This window comes from Trachinotus anak, unplaced genomic scaffold, assembly GCF_046630095.1.
Source record: "Trachinotus anak isolate AG129_WGS33_773 ecotype Australia unplaced genomic scaffold, CSIRO_AGI_Tana_v1 ptg000013l, whole genome shotgun sequence".
In the NCBI taxonomy this organism is placed as follows: domain Eukaryota; kingdom Metazoa; phylum Chordata; class Actinopteri; order Carangiformes; family Carangidae; genus Trachinotus; species Trachinotus anak.
In genome coordinates this window covers 12,444,107-12,466,513 of record NW_027273864.1, presented here as the reverse complement: position 1 = coordinate 12,466,513, position 22,407 = coordinate 12,444,107, and the positions used below count along the sequence as shown (strand labels likewise).

At 42.6% G+C, this 22,407-nt stretch overlaps 2 protein-coding genes across 11 annotated transcripts in view; one reads left to right on the top strand and one right to left on the bottom strand.

The window, feature by feature from the left end:
* Nucleotides 1–12,655, top strand: part of ppfia4 (PTPRF interacting protein alpha 4) — a 61,062-nt gene extending 48,407 nt beyond the window's left edge. For 4 of the 10 annotated variants that reach the window (XM_071495572.1, XM_071495571.1, XM_071495578.1 and 1 more), the window contains 21 exons: nucleotides 537–668; nucleotides 833–895; nucleotides 1,211–1,302; nucleotides 1,413–1,542; nucleotides 1,994–2,190; nucleotides 3,133–3,361; nucleotides 3,480–3,515; nucleotides 3,597–3,718; nucleotides 4,137–4,249; nucleotides 4,348–4,429; nucleotides 4,563–4,644; nucleotides 4,839–5,039; nucleotides 5,559–5,621; nucleotides 5,965–5,991; nucleotides 7,399–7,574; nucleotides 7,716–7,813; nucleotides 8,401–8,576; nucleotides 9,296–9,364; nucleotides 9,454–9,640; nucleotides 9,800–9,897; nucleotides 11,043–12,655. In XM_071495572.1, coding sequence (XP_071351673.1) covers nucleotides 537–668; nucleotides 833–895; nucleotides 1,211–1,302; nucleotides 1,413–1,542; nucleotides 1,994–2,190; nucleotides 3,133–3,361; nucleotides 3,480–3,515; nucleotides 3,597–3,718; nucleotides 4,137–4,249; nucleotides 4,348–4,429; nucleotides 4,563–4,644; nucleotides 4,839–5,039; nucleotides 5,559–5,621; nucleotides 5,965–5,991; nucleotides 7,399–7,574; nucleotides 7,716–7,813; nucleotides 8,401–8,576; nucleotides 9,296–9,364; nucleotides 9,454–9,640; nucleotides 9,800–9,858 — 2,334 coding nt within the window. In that variant the 3' untranslated portion in view covers nucleotides 9,859–9,897; nucleotides 11,043–12,655. The remainder of the gene's footprint in view (nucleotides 1–536; nucleotides 669–832; nucleotides 896–1,210; nucleotides 1,303–1,412; nucleotides 1,543–1,993; nucleotides 2,191–3,132; nucleotides 3,362–3,479; nucleotides 3,516–3,596; nucleotides 3,719–4,136; nucleotides 4,250–4,347; nucleotides 4,430–4,562; nucleotides 4,645–4,838; nucleotides 5,040–5,558; nucleotides 5,622–5,964; nucleotides 5,992–7,398; nucleotides 7,575–7,715; nucleotides 7,814–8,400; nucleotides 8,577–9,295; nucleotides 9,365–9,453; nucleotides 9,641–9,799; nucleotides 9,898–11,042) is intronic. The other 6 variants (XM_071495574.1, XM_071495573.1, XM_071495580.1 and 3 more) reach the window with 6 other exon arrangements.
* A 68-nt stretch (nucleotides 12,656–12,723) lies between these two features.
* myog (myogenin) lies at nucleotides 12,724–15,262 on the bottom strand. The gene is made up of 3 exons (XM_071495594.1): nucleotides 14,471–15,262; nucleotides 13,674–13,773; nucleotides 12,724–13,581 (listed from the first exon to the last, which is right to left on the bottom strand). Exons 1-3 carry the CDS (start codon nucleotides 15,002–15,004, stop codon nucleotides 13,463–13,465), a joined length of 753 nt encoding a protein of 250 aa, XP_071351695.1. The 5' UTR covers nucleotides 15,005–15,262; the 3' UTR covers nucleotides 12,724–13,462.
* Between the last annotated feature and the right edge of the window lie 7,145 nt (nucleotides 15,263–22,407).

The window sequence follows — 22,407 nt, the reverse complement described above, 5'->3', positions numbered from 1 at the left end:
TTCCTGGTGCATTGTTGCGTGAATTTGAACCAAATCCACATATCTTGCTGCAACACATTCCTCCTCCCTCCCATAAGACTGATTGGCTGCTATCTTTAGACTCTGAATAATTCACGCAAGGCTAATTTCTCTTTCTCTCTGTGCGATCTCATGACTATATTTAGTTGAGGGAGCTTTCTGAGGATGCAGATGTGTGTTTGTATGTGTCTGTGTTAATTAACGTTAATGAAATTACTGTAGAATACATATTAAGCACAGCGTTTCGCATTTAAGAGAAGGCGTTGAACCCCTTTTCATCATCATGTAAATGACTGTAATTAAATCACTCTAGTTGTCAGATACATTGTTGGCCAAGAGGACCTATATTTGGCAGCCGGTGATCTTGGGCTAAATACACACTTCATCCTTTAATCCACGCAGAGATGTTTGATTAGCTGCATAAATGCAATCAAATGGAGTCTGTGTCAAAGAGAAAATTTCACGATGTCATTTCACCCGTCGGGTTCTCTCTCTCTCTCTCTCTGTCTGCTCATCAGGCTCGTCAGAGGGAGAAAATGAATGAGGAGCACAACAAGCGCTTGTCTGACACTGTGGATCGTCTGCTCACTGAGTCCAATGAAAGACTGCAGCTCCATTTGAAAGAACGCATGGCTGCCCTGGAGGACAAGGCAGGGCCTGTATACACACACACAGACACACACACACACACACACACATATTGCTCATATTGCTGTCATTACTGCCTCACAAAACAAACAAATATAGAGAATAGGACATGTTCTACTGGGATCACAGATTTGTTTTGACATGGTTTCATGACTTTTTTGTCTAGAACTCCCTTATACAGGACCTCGAGAACTGCCAGAAACAGCTTGAAGAGTTTCATCACACAAGGGTCAGTAAGACTTGTAAAGAGAATAAAATGTATTATTATTATTATTATTATCATTATTATTATTATTATTATAGATAAACCCATCTACCAGCACCTCAAACCTCACTAATTAACATGTTAAATTTAAATCTTCCTTGTTTATCTGTACAAAAACCCAGTCTAAGTAAGTAAATAAGTTGTAGTTGGTTTTACGGGTGTTATGTGTTATATTTCTTGGCCTAGTAGTGACTTGTGACCCCCCTGTTTCTAGTATTTATTTTTTTCACTTAAGTAAACAGTCTGAATACACTACCCATAATGCCCTCTCTCCCTCAGGAACGGCTGATTGGAGAGATTGAGAAGTTGAGAAATGAGATAGACCATTTAAAACGTCGTAGTGGGGTGTTTGGAGATGGAACTCACCCTCGGTAGACACATACATACACCACCTCCACGCATGCTCTTTCATACCTTCTAACATACTGCTTTGGACATTATCGTTGTAATCTGTTCTATGTATGTATGTCTATAATACCAGGTCTCACCTGGGTAGCTCCAGTGACCTTCGCTTCTCTGTGGTGGAGGGCCAAGATGGCCACTACAGCACAACTGTGATCAGGCGGGCACAGAAGGGCAGACTGTCAGCGCTACGAGATGATCCAAACAAGGTGCTAATAATGTCTTTATCAGACCAAAACACTGCCACAGTTCTTCACATGCCTGTACATAAACACAATGGCATGCACTTACAGATCGTAAAATCGTGTGTCAGCTTTTCTTCTAACCACATACAGCTCCTTACCAATGGTGTATCCGAGTTCATGTCTGCTTTGCTAATAAGTGTCAGTGCTTGGCTGGTCTATGATGATCTTCATGCCTAACTCACCATTCTTTACTAACCTCTCTGTCTTTCTGTCTCTCTCTCACCTGCTGCTACGGACATGCTGTCTGATGTAAGTTTCCTGTTCATCCATTTTTTTCTCATAACCGGTCACATACTTCCACAAGTGTCATATTGTACATTTTTTAATGTGTGCATTTGATCAGGATTCATTCATAAAATATATTCTGTAGGTGAATTCATTTGTGTTAAAGCTCATGTGTGTTTGTTGTGTTCAGGTGTGTGCGGTGATTGAACAGGACTACCCATCTCTGCGTGGCAGCGTCAGCCACCTCCTCGGCAGCGACATCGAAGCAGAGTCAGACCTGGATGACGACGTTAGTTCTGCACTGCTTTCCCCCAGCGGCCAATCAGACGCTCAGACTCTCGCTCTGATGCTGCAGGAGCAGCTTGACGCTATCAATGAAGAGATAAGGTGACAAATAGCAGGCATATTAGATTACAGCACATGCCAGATTCATGATCCCCATGGGGAACTTGGGTCAGTGCAGCAGCAAGAAACAGGATACAGATAAGAGGGGGACAAAGTATTAAAGATAATACAATAAATAATTACAAGACGAGGAACATTTTGAAGATACCGCAGAAAATAAAGGTGCTGCTGCTTGAAGCAATACATGAAGGTCTGTGGGCAGACAGTATGCACTGATAGTGGCAGATAGATACAGAGTTGATAACATGTAGATGACACACTTTTCAGTTGTGTTTCCTGCTGGAAGAAGGCACTGTTTATTACAGTTTACAGTAAACAAGATCCTCATGTGGCGCCTCAGAATATGCTTCTGGAGAGAAAATGCAAAATAGTTGCTGATTATGCTGCAGAGGAGCCAGACTACCTCAAAGTAATAAAATCTTGGTTCTACGTATTTTAATTTCCAATTTTTTAAGGGTTATTTAAGTTATTATTATAAATTTCATTATTCTAAAGAAGTATTCATTATTAGATTAAAAATTGATACCCACTTGTAAAACACAAAAGAAATAAAAGAAAAAATGAGGACCATTGTTATATACATACAAATTAACTGTACTACTACTACAGAAATACAGTCAAGTATTTTTATTGTTGTTGTTAAAAACAATGAGGCAGCAAAACAACTCCCTGAGTAACTTATTACAAAAGAAAAACAAAAATAGTGCTAATAATAAATAGGTGTAATAGGTGTAGGTAAAAATAAGCAGTTATCAGTAATGCACATCATTAGTTCAAGTCAGGGTTTAAACTGCAGATTATGAAAGGTAATGCATGTAGTGCAATCAATGTTGTAATGCTCATTCAACACAGGGTGTTTATGTTAAACAAGGTACACTGATATTTTAACTATGATTATGTGCATGTTTGTGTGTGTCTCTGCAGGATGATCCAGGTGGAGAGAGAGTCAGCAGACCTACGCTCTGATGAGATCGAGTCCCGCGTGAACAGCGGCAGCATGGATGGACTCAACGTGACGCTTCGACCCCGGGCCCTGCCCACCTCCGCTACTGCCCAGTCCCTGGCATCCTCCTCCTCCCCACCCACCAGTGGCCACTCCACACCTAAACACCACGGACGCAACGCCAGCCACCATCTAGGCATCATGACTCTGGTCAGAGAGCGCACACATTGTAACTAACATACACACACAAACGGCACTAAGTTGATCGTGTTGATGGTCAAACACTGCGTGGCCTCTTTGACAACATGCGCGTTGTTTTCTTTAACAGCCTAGCGACTTGAGGAAACATCGCAGGAAAGTAGCAGTAAGTTTTCAAAGTAAAATTGGACTGTTTTTTTGTCTGACTGTGGCTTTTGTGGCTGAGTTGCTGTTGTGACTCTTCCAGTCTCCAGTGGAGGTGGACAAAGCCACTATCAAGTGTGAGACGTCGCCTCCCTCTTCCCCTCGCAGTTTACGGCTGGAAACCAATTTTGCCCAATTCACAGGCAGTCTGGAGGACGGTCGAGGGTAAAAACACACACAGACACAGACACAGACACAAGCTCTTTCCCACAACTCTACAGGTACATGTAGGTACATTTTGGAACAAACCACAAGTGTCCACCTTACACAGGAAGCAGCTGTCGCCACGGATACTGACAGAGGCAAAACTCAATCAGCTTTTGAGTTATAGTGTGTGTTGCACCCCAGTAAATATAAAACATCCCAAACACAATAAGTGTGTAGATGTGATGCCAGACGATAAGGCAGAGCCAGACCACAGTTACTGTCGGATAGTTTTAAAGGTTCACTTCAGATCAACTATGAATCCTTGTCTGCTTGACACACAAAAAGTCCATGTCTAATTAACAGTTGACCATAATGTATTAGATTGTATATTTTTGTGCAAAACCATTTATTTCTGCCAACCCTTATTTGGCTGCAGCAAGCAGAAGAAAGGCATCAAGTCATCTATCGGACGATTGTTTGGGAAGAAGGAGAAGGGTCGACTGGACCAGACAGTGGGCAGGGATGGACAGCCCCTACCAGCCTTATCAGGTACAACATAAAGTACATTTCATACGTAGTCCCACACTGATGCACACTATGTGAGATGTGTGTGATTTACAGAGATATAAATTAACGCTGTATTTCAGACTTTGAGATGAGCATCGGGGACACAATGACTCTGGGAAAACTGGGCACTCAAGCTGAGAGGGACCGCAGGATGAAGAAAAAGTAAAAGCATCCTTTCTTTCTTTGATTTTTTTGTGTTTATTTTTCTCTTTTTCTTGTTATTTTAGTCATTTACCTTGCCTTCTTTTTGTTATTTCTCTTTTCCCTCTGCCTTTGTTCTCAATTTCCTCTGTAGACATGAGCTTCTAGAAGATGCCAGGAAAAGAGGCCTGCCATTTGCCCAGTGGGACGGCCCCACTGTCGTCTCCTGGCTAGAGGTATTCCACTAATCTGCTTTGATATCTACCAATCATAAATGTCAGGCTGCTACTATGTCTAATACAAAGGGGAATGCAGTGATATCAAATACTAGACTGACAATAAGAGCCTGATCTGCACTCCCTACTCCTTCTATCTGGCCTTTAATGGCAACAATGGTGGTGATGTTGAATATCTTGATGACCCTCACCAGCTGTGGGTGGGTATGCCAGCCTGGTATGTGGCAGCCTGCCGCGCCAACGTGAAGAGTGGAGCCATCATGTCAGCTCTGTCAGACACAGAGATCCAGAGGGAGATTGGCATCAGCAACCCTCTACACCGACTCAAACTCCGCTTGGCCATCCAGGAGATGGTCTCCCTCACCAGCCCCTCTGCCCCACTCACCTCCAGAACGGTAAACGAAACGCAGCCAAACACACCTCTATGAACACACACATACTGCTTTTTTTTTTCCTTTCACATAAATGTACAAAAATATCAAATTAATGAATTGACACATTACCCGGCACACAACTTAACCCCACTCAAAACCTCTTCCACTACTTGGGTAAACCTTCACTGCACCCGGCACTCTTCTTTGCATTTTTTGTTCTTCTGCTCGGAGCACAGTAAAGACTGGTTTCTGCCTTTGACTGGGTTGACTTGTCCTTTTCTGCTGCCATAAATTGCATGGGGTTCTGTGGGAAAATGACACGCAAATCATGCCAGATATAGCTACATGCTACCTGCCTGAAATACACTCCCTCCCTTGGCATCACTCAACACAATGTTTGTCTGGGTGTGTGTGTGTGTGCGCACGGGGGTCGGTATGTGTGAAAAAACACACATGAGTGCATTCTTGGGTGTGTTTTTGTATGTGTGTGTGTGTGTGTGTGTGTGTTCGTGTTCGGGTGTGTTTTTGTCCTCTGAGCAGTCCTCCGGAAATGTGTGGGTGACTCATGAAGAGATGGAGAACCTGGCTTCCTCTACTAAAGCGGTCAGTACCATCTGGGTGCTCCCCTTCCCTTTATCCCCCACTAAACACTCTCTCACACTCACAACGTCCCCACTGAGACACACATATGTCCTCTCCCGTAAGACCCCTTTAAATACCCACTACATCACACACTAACGCATTTTGTGCTCGTGCTGGTATTTGGTGTTGGATCTAACTGATGTAACCTGTGGTCATGTGATCTGTGTGGCCATGAAAAAGTCAATTCAACATGAGTGTTGTAATAAACTGATATGACTCAGTGTTGTGTGTGTGTGTGTGTGTGTGTGTGCTTAGCCCTTGTTGCTCTGACCTTGTATATTGTCTCTACCTTGCTGCCACTCAGGAGAATGAGGAGGGCAGCTGGGCACAGGTGAGGTCGCTGATTTGCTAACATCTGTCTCCACACACTGAAACTGTGCACGCGCTTTTCACTAACACAGAGATGCACACGCACACACACAAGAAGGGCATCTTAATCACCTTCAGCATTATAGTCTGTACTCAGATGAAATGTGACATGAAATTTGGCATTAACAAAGAGCTTCCTTGCAGGACATAGAGCAACTGTGACATTTTTCGGGTAAAATACGTTGCCGCTGACTTTTTCAGGTGACATTTTTCGATGCTTTGAGCACCAAAATGTAAATCCCATCGAGTTTCATTATACTGAGGTTGCCATTTGAAAGCCCAATATCTCATAACCTCGACACATTAAAACAAAATTATCTATGTGGCAAGGGACCAGTAAGCGCGAGTGGAAAAATATGTCTTTGTAATTTAAGTGAAATGAGCTTTTTCTTTGCATTGACCAATATCTTAGCTATTAGCACACTTTCGATGCCTCTGGGAGCTGTAGTTGCTAAAGCTCCCCCACACTCGTGGTCCACCTACACAGGTGTTTTCACTTAGTTTACCTGATTAGACCACTACTAACAGGACAGCCATTGCCTTCATCATTTTGATTTGAGGTCTTTTCCACAGCTCACATTTTGACTGGTCACTGTAGGATAAAGCAGCGGTGTTACTTATAATATTAATGATGGCTCTGCCACATTCATGTGTCCCACGACAGTGAACCAGTATGTACAACACCAAGACTCTGATACTGAAGCAGCTAAACAGAATTCAGCCATAATTCATTTTATTCATCTAATTTTTTTGTTTATACTTGTTTTCTTCCTGTTGTGGAATTGCAAGAGAGGTGTCTGCTGCGAAAAAGGCCGATTGGGATATTGAGGTTAACCTCCCTTGGTATTTCCCTTCAAAACCCCAACCAGTTCTAATCCCAGAGAATAACTAAAGGCGCCCATGAGGCGGTGCAGAGCCTTTAGGTGCTCAAATTTTACTGCCCTGTACATCTTTAAGCCTTTCAGATAGACCAATGTACAAAGTTTTTTTTTTTTTACCATTAGACATTTTGATTTGTCATAGCAGGAAAATCACAGGTGTAACTAATAACATTAATGATGACTCAGTTCCATTTTAGTGTCCCAGTAAGTAATGACAGTAAGCTGGCATGGATAATGTTAATGTTATTAGTAACACCTTTGCTTTCGCTGATGTCACTTGTCAAGCTGCCTGCTGTGAAAAGGGCCTGTTGTACCTCTGTTCAAACACTTGTCTCACACAATGTATGCACATGAAATTTGGGGACACTTTTATTCATCTAGTTACACGCATCCATGAGCATACGTAGGGCGTATAATCCTGAAAATGAAAGCGTTCTCTCTTTTTCTGTTGCACAAATTAGTAACATTATGTACTCCTCTCTGTGTAGACTCTGGCGTATGGAGACATGAATCATGAGTGGATAGGGAACGAGTGGCTGCCCAGTCTTGGTCTGCCTCAGTACCGCTCCTACCTAATGGAGTGTCTGGTGGACGCACGCATGCTGGACCACCTGACCAAGAAGGACCTGAGGAGCCACCTCAAGATGGTGGACAGCTTCCATAGGTCTGTGGTCATGGCGATGAGCTTAGCTGCTGTTTGATCAGCCTATACTTTCGTCTGCTAACTGGATACATTAGAAATGATGCATACGTGCTTATCCTTTTCTGTGTGTGTGTGTGTGTTTATATGTGTATGTTGTACCAGGGCTAGTCTGCAATATGGGATTATGTGCTTGAAGAGACTCAATTATGACAGGAAGGACCTGGAGCGTCGGAGAGAGGACAGTCAACACGACATGAAAGGTACACTTCACACCCACGAACACAGTGACAAAAACTAAACAGCAAGCACACAGATATTAAACACATTCAAACATTAGTTCAGACACAACCAAAGTCTCATCAGGCCAGAGTACCACCTAGTGGTTTTGCCTGATATTGTTAATTTGGCCCGAGCATTGAAACAGCTGCATCTTAGACTGTCAAACTGAAGCCAACTGAAGCAGGCCTGTAGTCTTATGATCCAAAGCTCCGCATATCAAGAGGAGTCCACACACACATGCACACACACAGACACAGTTAGATCGAGCCAGTCCTCTCGCCCTTTTGACCTTGAGTTCTGCACATGAACTTGACTCAGCTGTCATTTCAAATCAGAATCTTGCCCTGTTTACACACGCACACACACACAGACACACACACAGACACACACACACACACACACCGGCTGTTCCAAGTTGGAAAGCTGGCCGACAGCTGTGCTTTAAATGAACAAAGGGAGTGTGGCAGTGAGTTGACACTACGTGGACATGCACATTTTCTCTTAATGTCTTTTTCTCTTTCTAGTTCTCCTTAAGTAACACAAATCTCTCAACTCTCTTTTACTCTAGATGTGTTGGTGTGGACCAATGAGCAGGTGATCCACTGGGTCCAGTCCATTGGTCTGAGGGAGTATAGTGGTAACCTGTTGGAGAGTGGCGTTCACGGGGCACTAATCGCTCTCGACGAGACCTTCGACTACAGCAGCCTAGCGCTCATCCTGCAGATCCCTATGCAGAACACACAGGTGGTTATAGAGGAAAACACAACTGTTTACACACAGCATGCATTGATTGAACAGATTTGAGTGGGAGAAAGATATTGAGTGTTATATGAGCCAATTTTAAAGACAGTTGCTCCATTTTTTGGGCAGTCTTAATGAACTATGAAAAAGAAACTGTGTAGAATATATAGATTTGTACCAATAAGATTTGTTTCGTTTTATATCATAATATCCTACACATTCAACACTTCACAGCACTAGGGGCTCATACCAGGCCTAATGGCCTTTCTGTAACCAGTCCATCTTTCAATAGTCATGGTTGTTGCGGGTTTTTATGAAATTAGATAATTTACTTTTTGTGGACCAAGTGGTTTGTGTTCATTTAGCATTTCCTTCTGCTCCTGACAACATGGTGCCAACATTTAATCTTGCTTCAGATTCTGTATCAGCTGTTCTCAGATCAAAAGTTCTTAGTTGTTCTCATTTAAAAAACTTCCCTGGTCATAGGGTTCAGTACAGACTACTTGCCGAGTTTCATATTTTAGGTGATTGTTTTTGGCAAATCAATTAAAAACATGGGGATGGTTCCTAATTAGTAGAGGAACTCTTTCCAATTTCACAGGTTTTTCAAGAGCTTTTATTGACATTTTGCCACCAGCTTGTGTTAATTTTTCACCCTGGTTGTTTAACTCACAGTGTCACTGTGTCTCCTGCTCACAGAAGCTGTCTGCACTGTTTTTCAGGCACGGCAGGTTCTGGAGAGGGAGTTCAACAACCTGTTAGCCTTGGGGACTGACCGACGACTAGAGGAGGTGACCTTTCAAGATGCTGCTTTGATCAAATACAATATTGTTGAAAAAGGGCCAATTGTCTGACCTCGCTTTTCTCCCTGTCCCTGTAGAGTGGGGATGACAAGTCTTTTCGACGCTCTCCATCATGGCGTAAGAGGTTTCGGGCACGTGAGGGAGGAGCGGGGCTGGGGATGATGGCAGGCTCCATGGAAACACTGCCTGCCGGCTTCCGTATGCCCTCCATGTCCATGCCGCCCTCTGTGAATTTGATGCCCAAGAAACAGCTCCAGCCAGAAGGTGTGTTCCAGTACTAACCAAACTAAGCTACCTCAGCCCGTGTATTTTCTGTGTATCTATGTGCTTACCATTCTGTCTGCTTGTCCTGACTGACTAACTGCATGCTCTGTCCTCTCTGTCCTTCTGTGCCCACACTCCATTGTGCCACATCCTCTCAAGCTGCTCCCCCGGCGCCCCCGAGACTCGACCCCTCGGCCGTGCGGACCTATTCATGCTAACTATTCTCTGCTTACTAACAGGAGCGCTAATGCTAACAGGTAAGCTAACAAAACACTACCTGAAACTGCTGAACTTCCAGGTTAGTGTGCTTTTAACCAGCATTGCCCAGCTGTGTGGCGAGAGGTAGGAACGTGGCAATACCTTTAATAGCACCAGTCTAATGTACTGATATGTGTACCTGGCTTATTTAAGCCTATTAGCAAGTAAACAGTGTGAAAAGTGTTGCTCAACATTAAGGTAAAAGAGGTAACAGAGGCAAAAGGCGAGTAAATATTGGATTTTAACTGGATAAAAACACACAACTCAAAATGAATGCTTGTATTGCTTTGTGTCTGCTAGAAGTGTTTGCTAACATTTTTGCCATAACAACTTCCTGAGGTGACAATGGACCAATGTTGTTTTTAAGTGAAAAAAAATGTATTGATGCAGCTTTAAAGGTTAAGTCTTGTGATACTGTATATTTGACTCATTCTCAACATATCCCATGAAAGACCAAAGCCCATAATAAAGTGACCCTATAATAAGAATTGTCTCCAGAGCCAAAACTTCATATTGCTTATGTCTCTATTCCAAAAACTATTTAAAACTAATAAATCTACCACAATGTTGCACTGGGTGAAATGCTCCTTAATTACATATACACTGCAGTTTATCTTGTGTCAGTCCTGTATAAACCGCTACTCACTAGCACACAAATGTGTATTCATTCACGTCAGAAAATAGTCCCCAACAAATGCACATTTTTTTCCTGTCTGTCCCTTGTGTAAAATGAAATTATACCATCTTCAGTAGAACCCATTGCACTCGGGTATGCCACACACTGAGTAGAGAAGTTAATGGATTAACTCATTGTTCATTTTGGTATTTTCATGGAAATCGTTGACGATTAGAAAACTGTCGAACAACAGCAGCCATATCTTTTAGTAACTGATTTTGTTAGTTCTTATCAAAAAGTGTTTTCCACTCTGCACAAAATAAATGGTATTGATTTTTGCTATGAGAATGGTTTAATAGTTTTTTTGTTTGTTTGTCTGTTTTGGGTTTTTTTTGTTTTGTTTTGTTTTGTTTTGTTTTGGGTTTTTTTGGGGGGGGGGTGGTGCCAAAGTAAAGTAGCAAATACAGACTCAGTCTTTCTCTTTCTTCTAGTCTCACTTTTCTGTCTCGGTATTTTTTCCTCTTCCAGTGCATTCTCATTACCTATACGGACACATGCTTGCGGCCTTTTGAGAGTGATTTGCCAAATCTGGAGAGGAAGACCTGGGTGCCACTGGGGGCTCTTCACCCCTTTGTTGCCCAGCCTCACCTCCTACCTTTCACCTCTCACCTCTCCTTCGGACACGTGCAATACAGAGGCCTACTCGGACCTTTGAACTCTTGAGAGTGCTCATTGGCTGCGCTCGCTGCTGTAAAGGAGACTCATCCCGGTCTCTCCCAGTTTACCCCAGTGCTCCCAGTAGCCTTGTTGTTGTGGTGTTGTGCTCCTGCTCCCCTGGTCTCAGCTGTGGGTTCTTGTCCTGGTTCTTTTAGTTTCAACATGGCCAAGTCCAAACCGATTCTGCTGTGTCATCCCATCCGAGGAAACACAATAGTTGGTTAATGTGAAAAAAGATTTAAAGCAACTGTGGCCAGGTGTTGATTTGGACTTGGCAATGATGAATACTTGTATAAATGGCAGATCCCACTGCACATTGCCCCTCTACCGGTTATGCAAGGTATTACTCATTTATCGTCTCTGTACATAAAATGGATGATTTATGTTTTTTATAGAAATATTATATATATATACATATATATATATAAATATATTGGAAATATATATGGAAAATAATATAATATCATTGCTGTATGAAACCCAATGCCCTGTATTCGATAGTGACTGTTCTCTCTCTCTTTCTCTTTCTTTCTCTTTCTCTCTGTGTCGGACCTTTGTGTGTCTTTTGCTGTATGCTGTAAGTGTGTGAATCGTTAGTGGGAGGGACTCACAAAGGAGGGGGTGTGTTTCTACAAGGACTCTTCACAGGTTCATGGGTCCAATTTCAGACTTCTCTCTTTGCCTCTTCTCCAGTTCTTTCCTTTTCCCTCCTCCTCCTCTTTTGACACTATGTAGTTGTTACCTCTCCTCTCTCCGCCTCTCTCGCCTTCTGTATGACACTATGTAGCCTAGAATAGAGAGAATCCTTTATTATGAAGAGTGCGTGTGTGTGTGTGTGTGAGTGAGAGGGAGTGTGAGTGTGTGTGTGGACAAAAGAGTCTCTCCACTCAAGACATATAAAGAGGTTATGTGTGAAAGGCCGACTCCAGCCATGTGACTATGACTCTTTTCTGTGGATGGGTAGTGTGAACACTGTAGCTCCTCTCTGTCGATTCCTTACTTTTCTCTCAAATCAAACTGTAAACTGCTGCTCAACATCAGCCAATGATATCCACGTTAAACTGCTCAACGTGACGGACTCTAATCCTGTCCCATCACCTCCCATTTAGTTGCCATAGAGACGTGCCAGTGAGCAGTCAGTACTCTTGGCTGACCAACTCCTCATCCAATGAGAACACAGCATATTAACCAGTGAAGTGCTGGATGGGTGTACAATTTTTTTTACTTTATTTTATTTTATTTTTTATTTTATTTTCCAAGGTGTCTAAAAGGTGTAATGTGCTATGTGGCAGCTATGAGTACTGTGTCTTTATTCCAGGTGTGAAACAATGCTGACAAATCAAGATTTTATTATTTGGCTATTTAAAAAAGTGTACTGTATTTATGACACTATAGACATAAGTAAAGCTGTTTTTTAAAAATCATGGATGTTGTGTTCCTTCTGAAGATATCACAGCTAAAGTGTCTGTCAGTCAGTGAGCAGTAGGCAATGTATTGAAAATGGTCTTTATTGCAAGAATTGGACAGAAAATATCACTTTTTGGAACATCTACAAATACACAACAATCTTAGTTATAAAAGTCAAAAATAAGTTAGCAAAAAATAAAAAATAAAATGGCAAAACCACTCTGTAGAAAAAGGGAACGTATTTACATCACTAGCATTCATAACCAGTTTAAATTAAGCAGATCTTGGTCAAAACTGCCATGGTACATATTGGCCCCACAAATAAACTCATGTTTTTTTAAGCATAAAAACACACACAAAAAGAATGAAAGATCAGGGAAAGGTTTCGAAAAGAGGAAAATTAAGTAAGGACAAAAACCATGTTTTGTTATTCCTCTGTAGCTCTATCAGACTGGAGACATGTCAGAGATCCACACTATTAACTAGGTGTTGGGTTCATGCATTGAATCTCTAGACTGAGCTCCTGTGGATCTGACAGGCAGGTCTGGACCACAGGATAAGGCAGGGAATAAAGGGAATAAGGCCTCATTGTGAACAGGAGGAATTCAGTTTGGCTAGCACACCCATAGTTACATTGTTACAGAGTTACAATCCTGATAAATCACAAATTTTTAAATTTAGCATAAGACAAAACATTCAGATCAGCAGAGCTGAAAAATAAATTAAACTGGAATTTGGGATTGGTTGTCAGCTCCCATGCCAATTGTAAATTTCCTTTTTGTTTGTGGATCTCTGTGCGTCTATGGGTCCATCGTGTGGAGGGTCTATTTGGGAATGTCCACAGGAAAGGCCACAGATCCATCTGCTGCAGAGATGCCGTCCACGATGGAGGTCAGTGCACGCATGTTCCCCTGCTCTGGAGAGTCAGCAGCACTCAGGAGGTCTGCAGAGAGACCACGTCAAAGCTTTAGTATCTGAGTGAGGGCACACTTATCTGACTGTGCCGCCTAATGAGTGTGCATGAAGTGTACTCACCCTCACTGCTGTAGCTCTGCGTGCACTGCTCTGGAGTGCTGCTCCACTCTGGGCTACTGCAGCAGGTGCTGCCTGAACTGGGCTCGCCTGACGACAACACCTGTTACCATGGAGATGCACACACAGACGTTGCTGTCAGTCACTCTGTGTTATGACACGGCACACTCTGCTGCCCCATAAAGACACAGCACGCACTATAGTACAGTGTAATACCACACACACACACACACACACACACACACCAATACATCCTGTGACCCCCACACTTAAGAACACTGTCTCAACAAGAGAAATAAGAGACTTTACCATCAGAAAATACAGAAGAAAATGATATAAGAGATTCTGCAACATCAAGACCATTTGACAGTGACAGTTGTTTATGGATTTTGACTGAAGCTGTTGTTTTTGTTGTATTTTAGCACCTGTGTTATGTTCGTTTGTTTGATTTCTCATTGAAACATCAGATCAAAATTGGATCATAACTTAAAACATCTTAAGATAATTGACACAGAATTACAGATTACATTACCAGCTTATCTCCCCAACTGAAACCTCAGAACTTATTATCAGCGATCACTCCCCAAGCAGGCTTTAGAGCAGATCACTTTATCAAAATCACACATTGTCAGGAACATTTTTACTTTGACCATTTTTTCCATTTCTTGCTTATCTACAGCTTTTCTCTTCGTGTCATTTCTATTTTCCCTGTCTGTCCTTTCTGTTTGCCTTGCCGCTCTGTTCTCATTGTTTAATATGTGACCTTCTGTTTCTCCTCACTTCTCCTCTGTCCTACTCACTCTGGGCTGGGTTGGGCTTGGTCGATAGTGCAGCCCCTGCTGTCCCGTCTCAGTGTCCTGCTGGTTGAGGGAGGACACCAGGGCCTGGAGCCTTTCAATATACTGGATGGCGCTCCGCAAGATCTCCACCTTGGGCAGCCTCTGGTTGGGGTTCATCAGGGTGCTCCTCTTCAGGGCATCAAAAGCCTCATTCACCTTCTTCAGACGCCTCTTCTCCCTCAGTGTGGCCGCTCTCCGACGGTCCATGGTGACTGTCTTCCTTTTGCACAGCTTACAGGCCCAGGGCAGGCACTGGCCCGGGCAGTGAGGCTCAGAGTGAGGTGACAGGCTGGATGGAGAGGCTTTGTCCTCTGTTCCTGTGACCCCAACTCCAACACCCCCAGACAGATTCCCGCACAAGCCCATCATGGAGTTCCTGTCCTGGTAGCTGGCTTGGTCGTACCCCCCAGGCAGGCGAGAGGGGAAGTAGTTGTCCCCTCCCTCGTAGAAGCGCTGGTCAGGGAAGAAATAAGGGTTGGTCTCGAAAAGCTCCATACTGGACAACGCTGTGGTCTGGATTTAAGGGGACAAAGATTCCTGCTTCCCCTGGAACTGCTCTACTGTATGTGGTCTTCAGTCCTGCGCCTGGAGCGTGTGTGTCGGAGTGTACGTGTGTGTGTGTCTGTCTTCGTCTCCGGCCTGAGTTTGTGATGAGTGGAAGACGTGTGGAGAACAACTGGTGTGGAGCAACTGTAGGCTGGCATTTAAACCCCTCTGCCTGCTGCAGGATCACAGGGTTAAATTTAGCACGAGCCCCCAGAAACCTGACCTGACGTTTAGCTGTTGCTGCACATCTACACTTCACATCTCTGTTGGGCCCTGGTCTCTAGGGTCTTAGGCCCGTTTGTGTGCGTGTGAGTATGTGTCCTTGTTTGTGTGCTCGTGTGTGTCTTAAGAGGCCAGGATATGATCAAGTTCCCGTGGAAATGGGAGAGATAACCCCGGATCAAAGATGTCCGTCTTAATGAGCTAATCCCAAACTTGCGTCTCCCTCCATGACACCGCACATGTCCCTGCCATTGGTGGGTGGGGGTGGGGGGTGGTCTGGAGACAGCTGTCACTTCTACTAGGAGCCAATGATATGCAATGATAAGAAGTCGTTTGACTCCTGGTTCTTGATGGGAAGGAAATGAGGCCAGAGATTGTTGTTTACTCGAAACTAGGTCACAGGTAAACACTGTTCACTCTGTTATGACTGATGGTTCAGAATGATCAGCGAGGTCGGGGCTAAATTTGTAAAAGCTCAGATGACATAAAAGCTCCTGCCATCGTTGGTGAGTCTTGGTTTTATGTAACCACATTCATATCTGCTTACTTTCCTTCTAAGATGATTGCACAGCGTAATGAAACTGACCATCTGAGCTAAACAAGACAGGCCTGTGCAGGAATGGACAGAGTACAGTGAGTTGAGCACCAAGTTGACACCAGCTCCCATTACTCTCAGGAATCAAGAGACAATAATGAGACGACCATGCAGAGGTATGGCCTTCATTGTCCTGACCTCTTCCAGTCAGTTGTAGCGCTAGCCTAGCCAGCGGGTGTTAATCCTTCCAGGACATGTCTCACCTCATAGCTCACCAGCTAATTCGGACTGGCTTCCACTAGCATGGACGGCCAGCCAAAACACACAGTTCTGTCAGCAGAGAAGTGGCCTGGAATGACAGGCATAGTGTGAGATGTGTTACATCCCTGTGTATCCCATATCACTACCATAGGTTAATCACAGTAATACACATATCTGGCAGGAAAGGTTTCGTGGCCACCCTACATAAAATGCACAGTGGCATAGTGGTGACTGCGTACCACTGCCAGTGACGCATAAAGCCCGGCCCGGGACATTTGTCACATGTTGTCCTTTCTCTTTCTCTGAGAGTCTTTACTTTCATCTGTCTAACAAAGAGTATAAAATGCTAAAAACTGGTGTAGGTTTTTTTTTTCTTGCTCTTTTTAGATTGATCAGATTACAAAAGCAGTAAAACTTTTACTTTTTACTTTTATGTTTATGAATTAAAACATGATGTATTTCACTCATCTATTTATCTTTCTCATCTTTCTCATTTATAGATTTATCAATTTTGCTCACGTGATCACATCGCCGTCTTTACTTACTGAATATGATATTAAGATGAGATGAACACAGTGAGCACTAGCCCTTTCTGATAGCCACCTTGCTACAGCCAACTTCTGTCATAAAACTACACAAGTGCTGCCAATGTTAGCCGTCCATACACTGTGTTTTACTGTGACACCCCATCAAGGCTTTGGTTAAAGCACTGCAATTTTAAATGTAACTGTGAAGTGAACTGAAATCAGCAGATAAAATAAGGAGGTATAAAAGCATTACATAATTCTTGTGATTTACCTCTCTGTCTTTTGAGAGGTGTATCTAGATTCAACTAATGAGCCATCTGTGGCAACCAGAGTGCTATCCACGAATATCTGTAAAGGACATGTTACATGGCAGACATTTTGACAACTGTGTTACAAAAGGCACAGGTGTGATTGATAACGCTGGCAATGGCTGCGTTCCATTTAAGTGCGTCCTCTTCAGGGTTGCGATATGGCGCACGCCGGCACGAGGGGATAGTTCACTGACATATCTAAATGGAGCAGAGCTGTCAATCCTGTAATTAATTACACCTGTGCTTTCCCCGCTCTTACAAGTTTAAATATCTGTTGTGCCTTTGAGAAAGCTCTCACATCCTAATGGAACGCTTAATCAGTGCTTTACCACATGCAGGTATGCAGGAAGCCTAACTATATGTAAAAACACACAAGAGGTGCTAACAATGAGACAATTATACAGTGTGTTGTCTGCTACAGGAGCCTAGTAAGAGTTATTATGATAGTTACTCATAATAGTCTACATTTCGCAATTCTCTTTACTTACAATATATTTACCATCGTTACCTAGTATTTACTTTATCTTATGCTTTTGTCCTGTCCATTTTTCCTCAACTCCAGTTTTCCTCATGTTTGGGTATTAGGCTTGCAGTTACATTCACAAATATGACAGACAGTGGAGTTGCAGCTCTGGGACTGTGCGCCAGGCAGTGGTTTGGCAGGTCTGGCTGGCGGGTCGTGGTGTAGTCCTGGGCTTTGGCCTCGAGTTTGGGGTTGAGGCAGAGAGTAGAGTTGTAGCTTGGCGCAGGGCTGCGGTGGGCTGTCAGGTTAGTCTGTGATGGATAGTCACTGATGGTGGAGCAAGTACAAAGACGCCTGTGTTGGACTCAGGGGTACAGCAGGGAGGGGGTCTGCAGTGTGTCAGAGTCACTCATAACCCTCTGTCATCTTAACCCATTGTCAGCAGAACTGGAGAACGTGTGTGTGTTTCTGTGTGTGTTTTGTAGTAGTGTCAGGCACACACTTGTGTCTTGTTTGAGCCCCCTCTCAGCATTTTGAAGTGAACACTTGAGATGCAGTAAACCTGGGAGGACTGGGTGTTTACTCACTGCATGCAGATACTGTACAAACTGTATCTTCCATCTCACTTCAGTCAGATTAAGCCCAGTGAAGGAGTCAAACTAGACTGATTAAGTAAAAACCAGAGGAAATATTTATTCAAGTGCAGGTTCCAGTTATAACTGGATTTCATTTGTCTTTATCTTTTTAAGACTGGTACCTCATATTTTAGCTGTTTGTATGTGATCACCCACATGTGAGATGTTACACGCAATAAAAATATATTTTAACTCTAATCACTTTTGATCTTATTATAAAAAGCACATCTATTGATAAAACAAATAGATATCACAGAGAAACTAAAAAACAGCAATAAACCTTCAATTTGAGAAATACTGGGATAACTGTGTTAGTTAGTTACACTTAAAAATGAATTTGTACCCAACATACAATTTGTATGGGTCTCCATGTGTGCTTGCATGTTTATGTGTGTGTGTGTGTGTGTGTGTGTGCTTGCATGTTTATGTGTGTGTGTGTGTGTGTAGCAGGGATTGCCCTGTCACTGGCAACACTGTTCCACTTCTCCTCATTGACAAGCAGCAGCACATTGTGGGACAGCTGAGCTGAAGCAAGGAGGAGGGGGAGGGATAGTCCTCCTCACCCCAGGTTAGCCTCAAGATCATCACTGACCTGGAGAACTGTCATCTGAGTGCCGTCTGGAAATCTCAGATATGTAAGTGGAGAATAACAAAACAACAGTTAAGGAGTTGATTAAAGCTGGATAAACCTGGATTTCAATCTAGGGAGATACAATATGGTATACAATAACCACAAAATCAGACTACATTTTATGCAATACATGTCTTTTTGATGAGGCTTTAATTTATAGGTCGTCTATTTCTTAATGATAACCTGGGAAGTTTCTCTGAACGAACTAGATCATTTGGAGTGACTTGTGAGGAAAATGGAGACTATGCTCTGGGATTTATTTGAGTTTGGCTGAAATGTATTTAAACCCAAACAAAATTTAATTTAACACTGGATATTATTTTTTTTTGTGTTTGTTAAATGGTAAGATTTAACACAAGGTTCACTGGCATTTTTTTTTTTCAATTCATTTACAATTGAACACTGTCTCCATTTTATATACAATAACTATCAATTTACATAGGCTAGTTTTCTTCCAGGGACCCTCCTAATATTACATTTAGTACATTTAGTACATTTACAACAGTTTCTTTCAAGGACATTATTAGGAAATATTGAACCTGTTGTGTGGTATTTTCTCTTTAAGACCCATTTTATTGAAATAGAATTAATTCACTAATATATGATGTAATCAATTTATCTTCTTTAAGTTTGTGCCAACTTAACAAAACCTGGCAAAGCTCTATTGCATCACTCTAAATGTGGGTAAACAAAGTTCAGATGGGGTTACTTCTTGTTAACAAAATGTATATGGTTGGGGTAGCAGTGATATAAACATGGGGAAGGATTTTAGAGAATATACAATAAAGGGAAATGGGAGGAAAGGGAAAATGTGTCTAATTTTTGGTTGTTTCTGTTTTAATCCTGAAATGCAGCTTTCTGTCTTAACTCTAGACCCATGCAACAATATCATGTATGAGATGAAGTACCTTTGGGAGAGGACTTGTCACCATAGTGACAGCAACAGATTGCCCAAGTGTGTTGCCTCAGATGTTGTTTTTTTATACTGTCGCAATGATAACTGCACGTCCATTACTAAAGCCTTTGATATCAGTTTTTCATTCAGCAGAATGTGGAGATTTTCTGTCTGATATTATCATATCATATATAATATCATATATTATATATATATGTATAACAGTGATTACAGGCGGTGATATTATACTGACTATACAACATAAACGGTGAAAGATGACAGAGCAGTGCAGTCCTCCCGGATGATCGTCTGTACGTACAGCACAATGAAAGCAAATCAGTCACCTTACTACTCTGAATGAATGGGAGCAGTCAGAGCTGATTACTACACTCCCATGCGCCTCTCCCCAACTATTTCTGTTGAGTAATGAACCTTACATAAGCTGCAGTGCTGTACCATTTGAATGATGTCTAAAGGTGATGTGACACTATTGCAGCCCGGCTAATCATCAGGAGAATACTCCCATTCATTCCTGTTCAGAATGAAGCGCCCCACCTGTGTTTTCACGGGGCTCTGGAGGCCTGGAGAAAGCTTTCAAAGTCAGGGGGAAAACAGTAGTTCTGTAGCCCAGCCATGCTGCTGCTCACTGGGGCTTTTATCGCAGAGTAATCCCCTACAACAAACAGAATGGCCGGCATGTGCATACGCAGCTGTCGCAGTCTTAGTGCAAGTGGTGTCATGTTAAATCGCAGGAATGGACTGAGCCCCTGAGCCATCCGCTGCCCTTCCCTTCAGTGGCATCCCACCCACTGCAAGGCACACATACACAAACACACTAACATACTCATACCCACGTACATAACCCGCTTCCCACTAACATACTTTGCAGCACATGGTAACGCTTAAGTTATTCACTGTAAATAACCTGTGTTCCATTGCCACAAAATTATTTGCATAACATACTTTATATTCCAATAATGCCACACGTTGTATGATACTCAAAACAGGCATCGCAGGCAGAAAAACAAAGAGCATCCATTTCTGTGACACTGCCAGTTTAACTTCAGTTAATCAGAAAGGTATCTGACAGGGTAAAGCTACGCCCTCATAAAATCACTCCAGTTTAATTTGAAGGCAATTTACACCTTGATGTTGCCCAAGTGTAAACCACAATCAGCATAGCTCCCCTAGGAGATGCAGCTGAATTCGGTCTGAGGCCAGTAATGTGTGTATGCCTGCAGAGTGATGCTGAGAGATCTGAGTGGATGGCTGTAAACCCTGATCCCAGTCATTCCAGCTTTTCAGTATCATCTGTCATATTAGACTTCCTGCTGTGGGTACAAGAAAAGACAAGCTCAATTCTGTTTCTCCTTGAATCTCATCCTAGAGTGTCACATCTCTATCCTTACCCGTTTTTCTCCTCTGGTTCTACTCTTATTTTGAAATTCTCTCTGTCTTTTTCCATACTCCTATCTTTGTTTTTCTCTGGCTCCACTGACCTTCTCCCATGTCAGCACTGGGACAAATTTAGCGGCCTGGTTTCTGGAGCGACCAAAGAGTCGGACACAACAGTGGGAATGTGTGTGTGATCTGTATGTGTGTCTGCATGGAGGTGAGAAAAGAAAGGTCCTGGTCACTCGGATACAGTTACAGATATCCAGACACCTAACCAGAAGAAAGCAAAGGAGGGTAAATAGGCTGAGGCTCGCCATCCTGGAGGAATGCAGACAAAGGCCACAGGAAAAGAGTGATACAGAAATACTATGTATATTTATAAAGGTGCTTCATAAATACAAGACCAAAAAAAAAAGATTAAAGGCAGTGAGAGCAATAAAATGATAAAGATGGTCAAAAATATGGGAGCAATGTTCAGTATGAGAGCTTCCATCCTAACTATTTTCCTTCTAGGAAGTATTGCATACGCCATAGGAGATAAAGGGAGAATGTGTTAAGTTATTCTGGGATGTTGGGATGGAGGTACTGTCGCCATGGAAACATGCAGATCCCCACCACTCCCTGAGCTGCGCCATTCGAGAGCTGCCAAGTTGTGGGTGCCATGTCACCAGGGGTGTTATGCCATTCTTTGTCTCCAGGCTCTGTGACGTGCCAAACTCCATGGACAAAGCAGTATGCCATTCTTGAATAAGACGCAGTAAGTGAAAGCATTTTGGTATGACTGTTAGGAGTATTTAGTGCTGTGGTGCAAGTCACAGTGAGAGTGGTAAGACCTACCCCCCGCAGCATGCGGTGTTTGCAAGTGGTGGAAAGTACATTTGTTCAAGTATTGTACTCCACTAGCAATTGTAGATGAAACTACCAAACAGTATATTACATCAGAGCTGAAAGGACTGATTCCTTGGTCCATACACGGGGACTATTTTGATAATTATTATTGTGTGCGGATTTGCTGCTTTTCCTTGTCTTAAATAACAATAACAGTAATTTAGATATTTGAAAAAATGCTTGGACAAAACAAGCGATTTGAAGATGTCTCTTTGGACTCCAATTGTTTGGAGTAATTGTAATAGACATTTACTAAAGAAAATAGTAAATACATAAAAGTTTTTAAAAATGACCTCTTAATCAACAACTTACAATACAATACAAAATGCTGCTTACACTATCATTCATTAGAAATAACAGTCTGATATATGACAGTGTAACAGTCTCCACTGAGTTCATTTCCAGTGAATAGTTCAGATAGTTTCTGGATAATACCCAAAAACTTTTACTAAATATTAACATTTTCAGTGCAGGACTTCTACTTATAATTGGGTATTTTTAGTGTGGTACTGGTACTTTTATTTACATAAAGGATCTGGCTAGTTCTTCTGCCAGCATCATACCCTCTGCACAGGACTTTGAGCTGCCA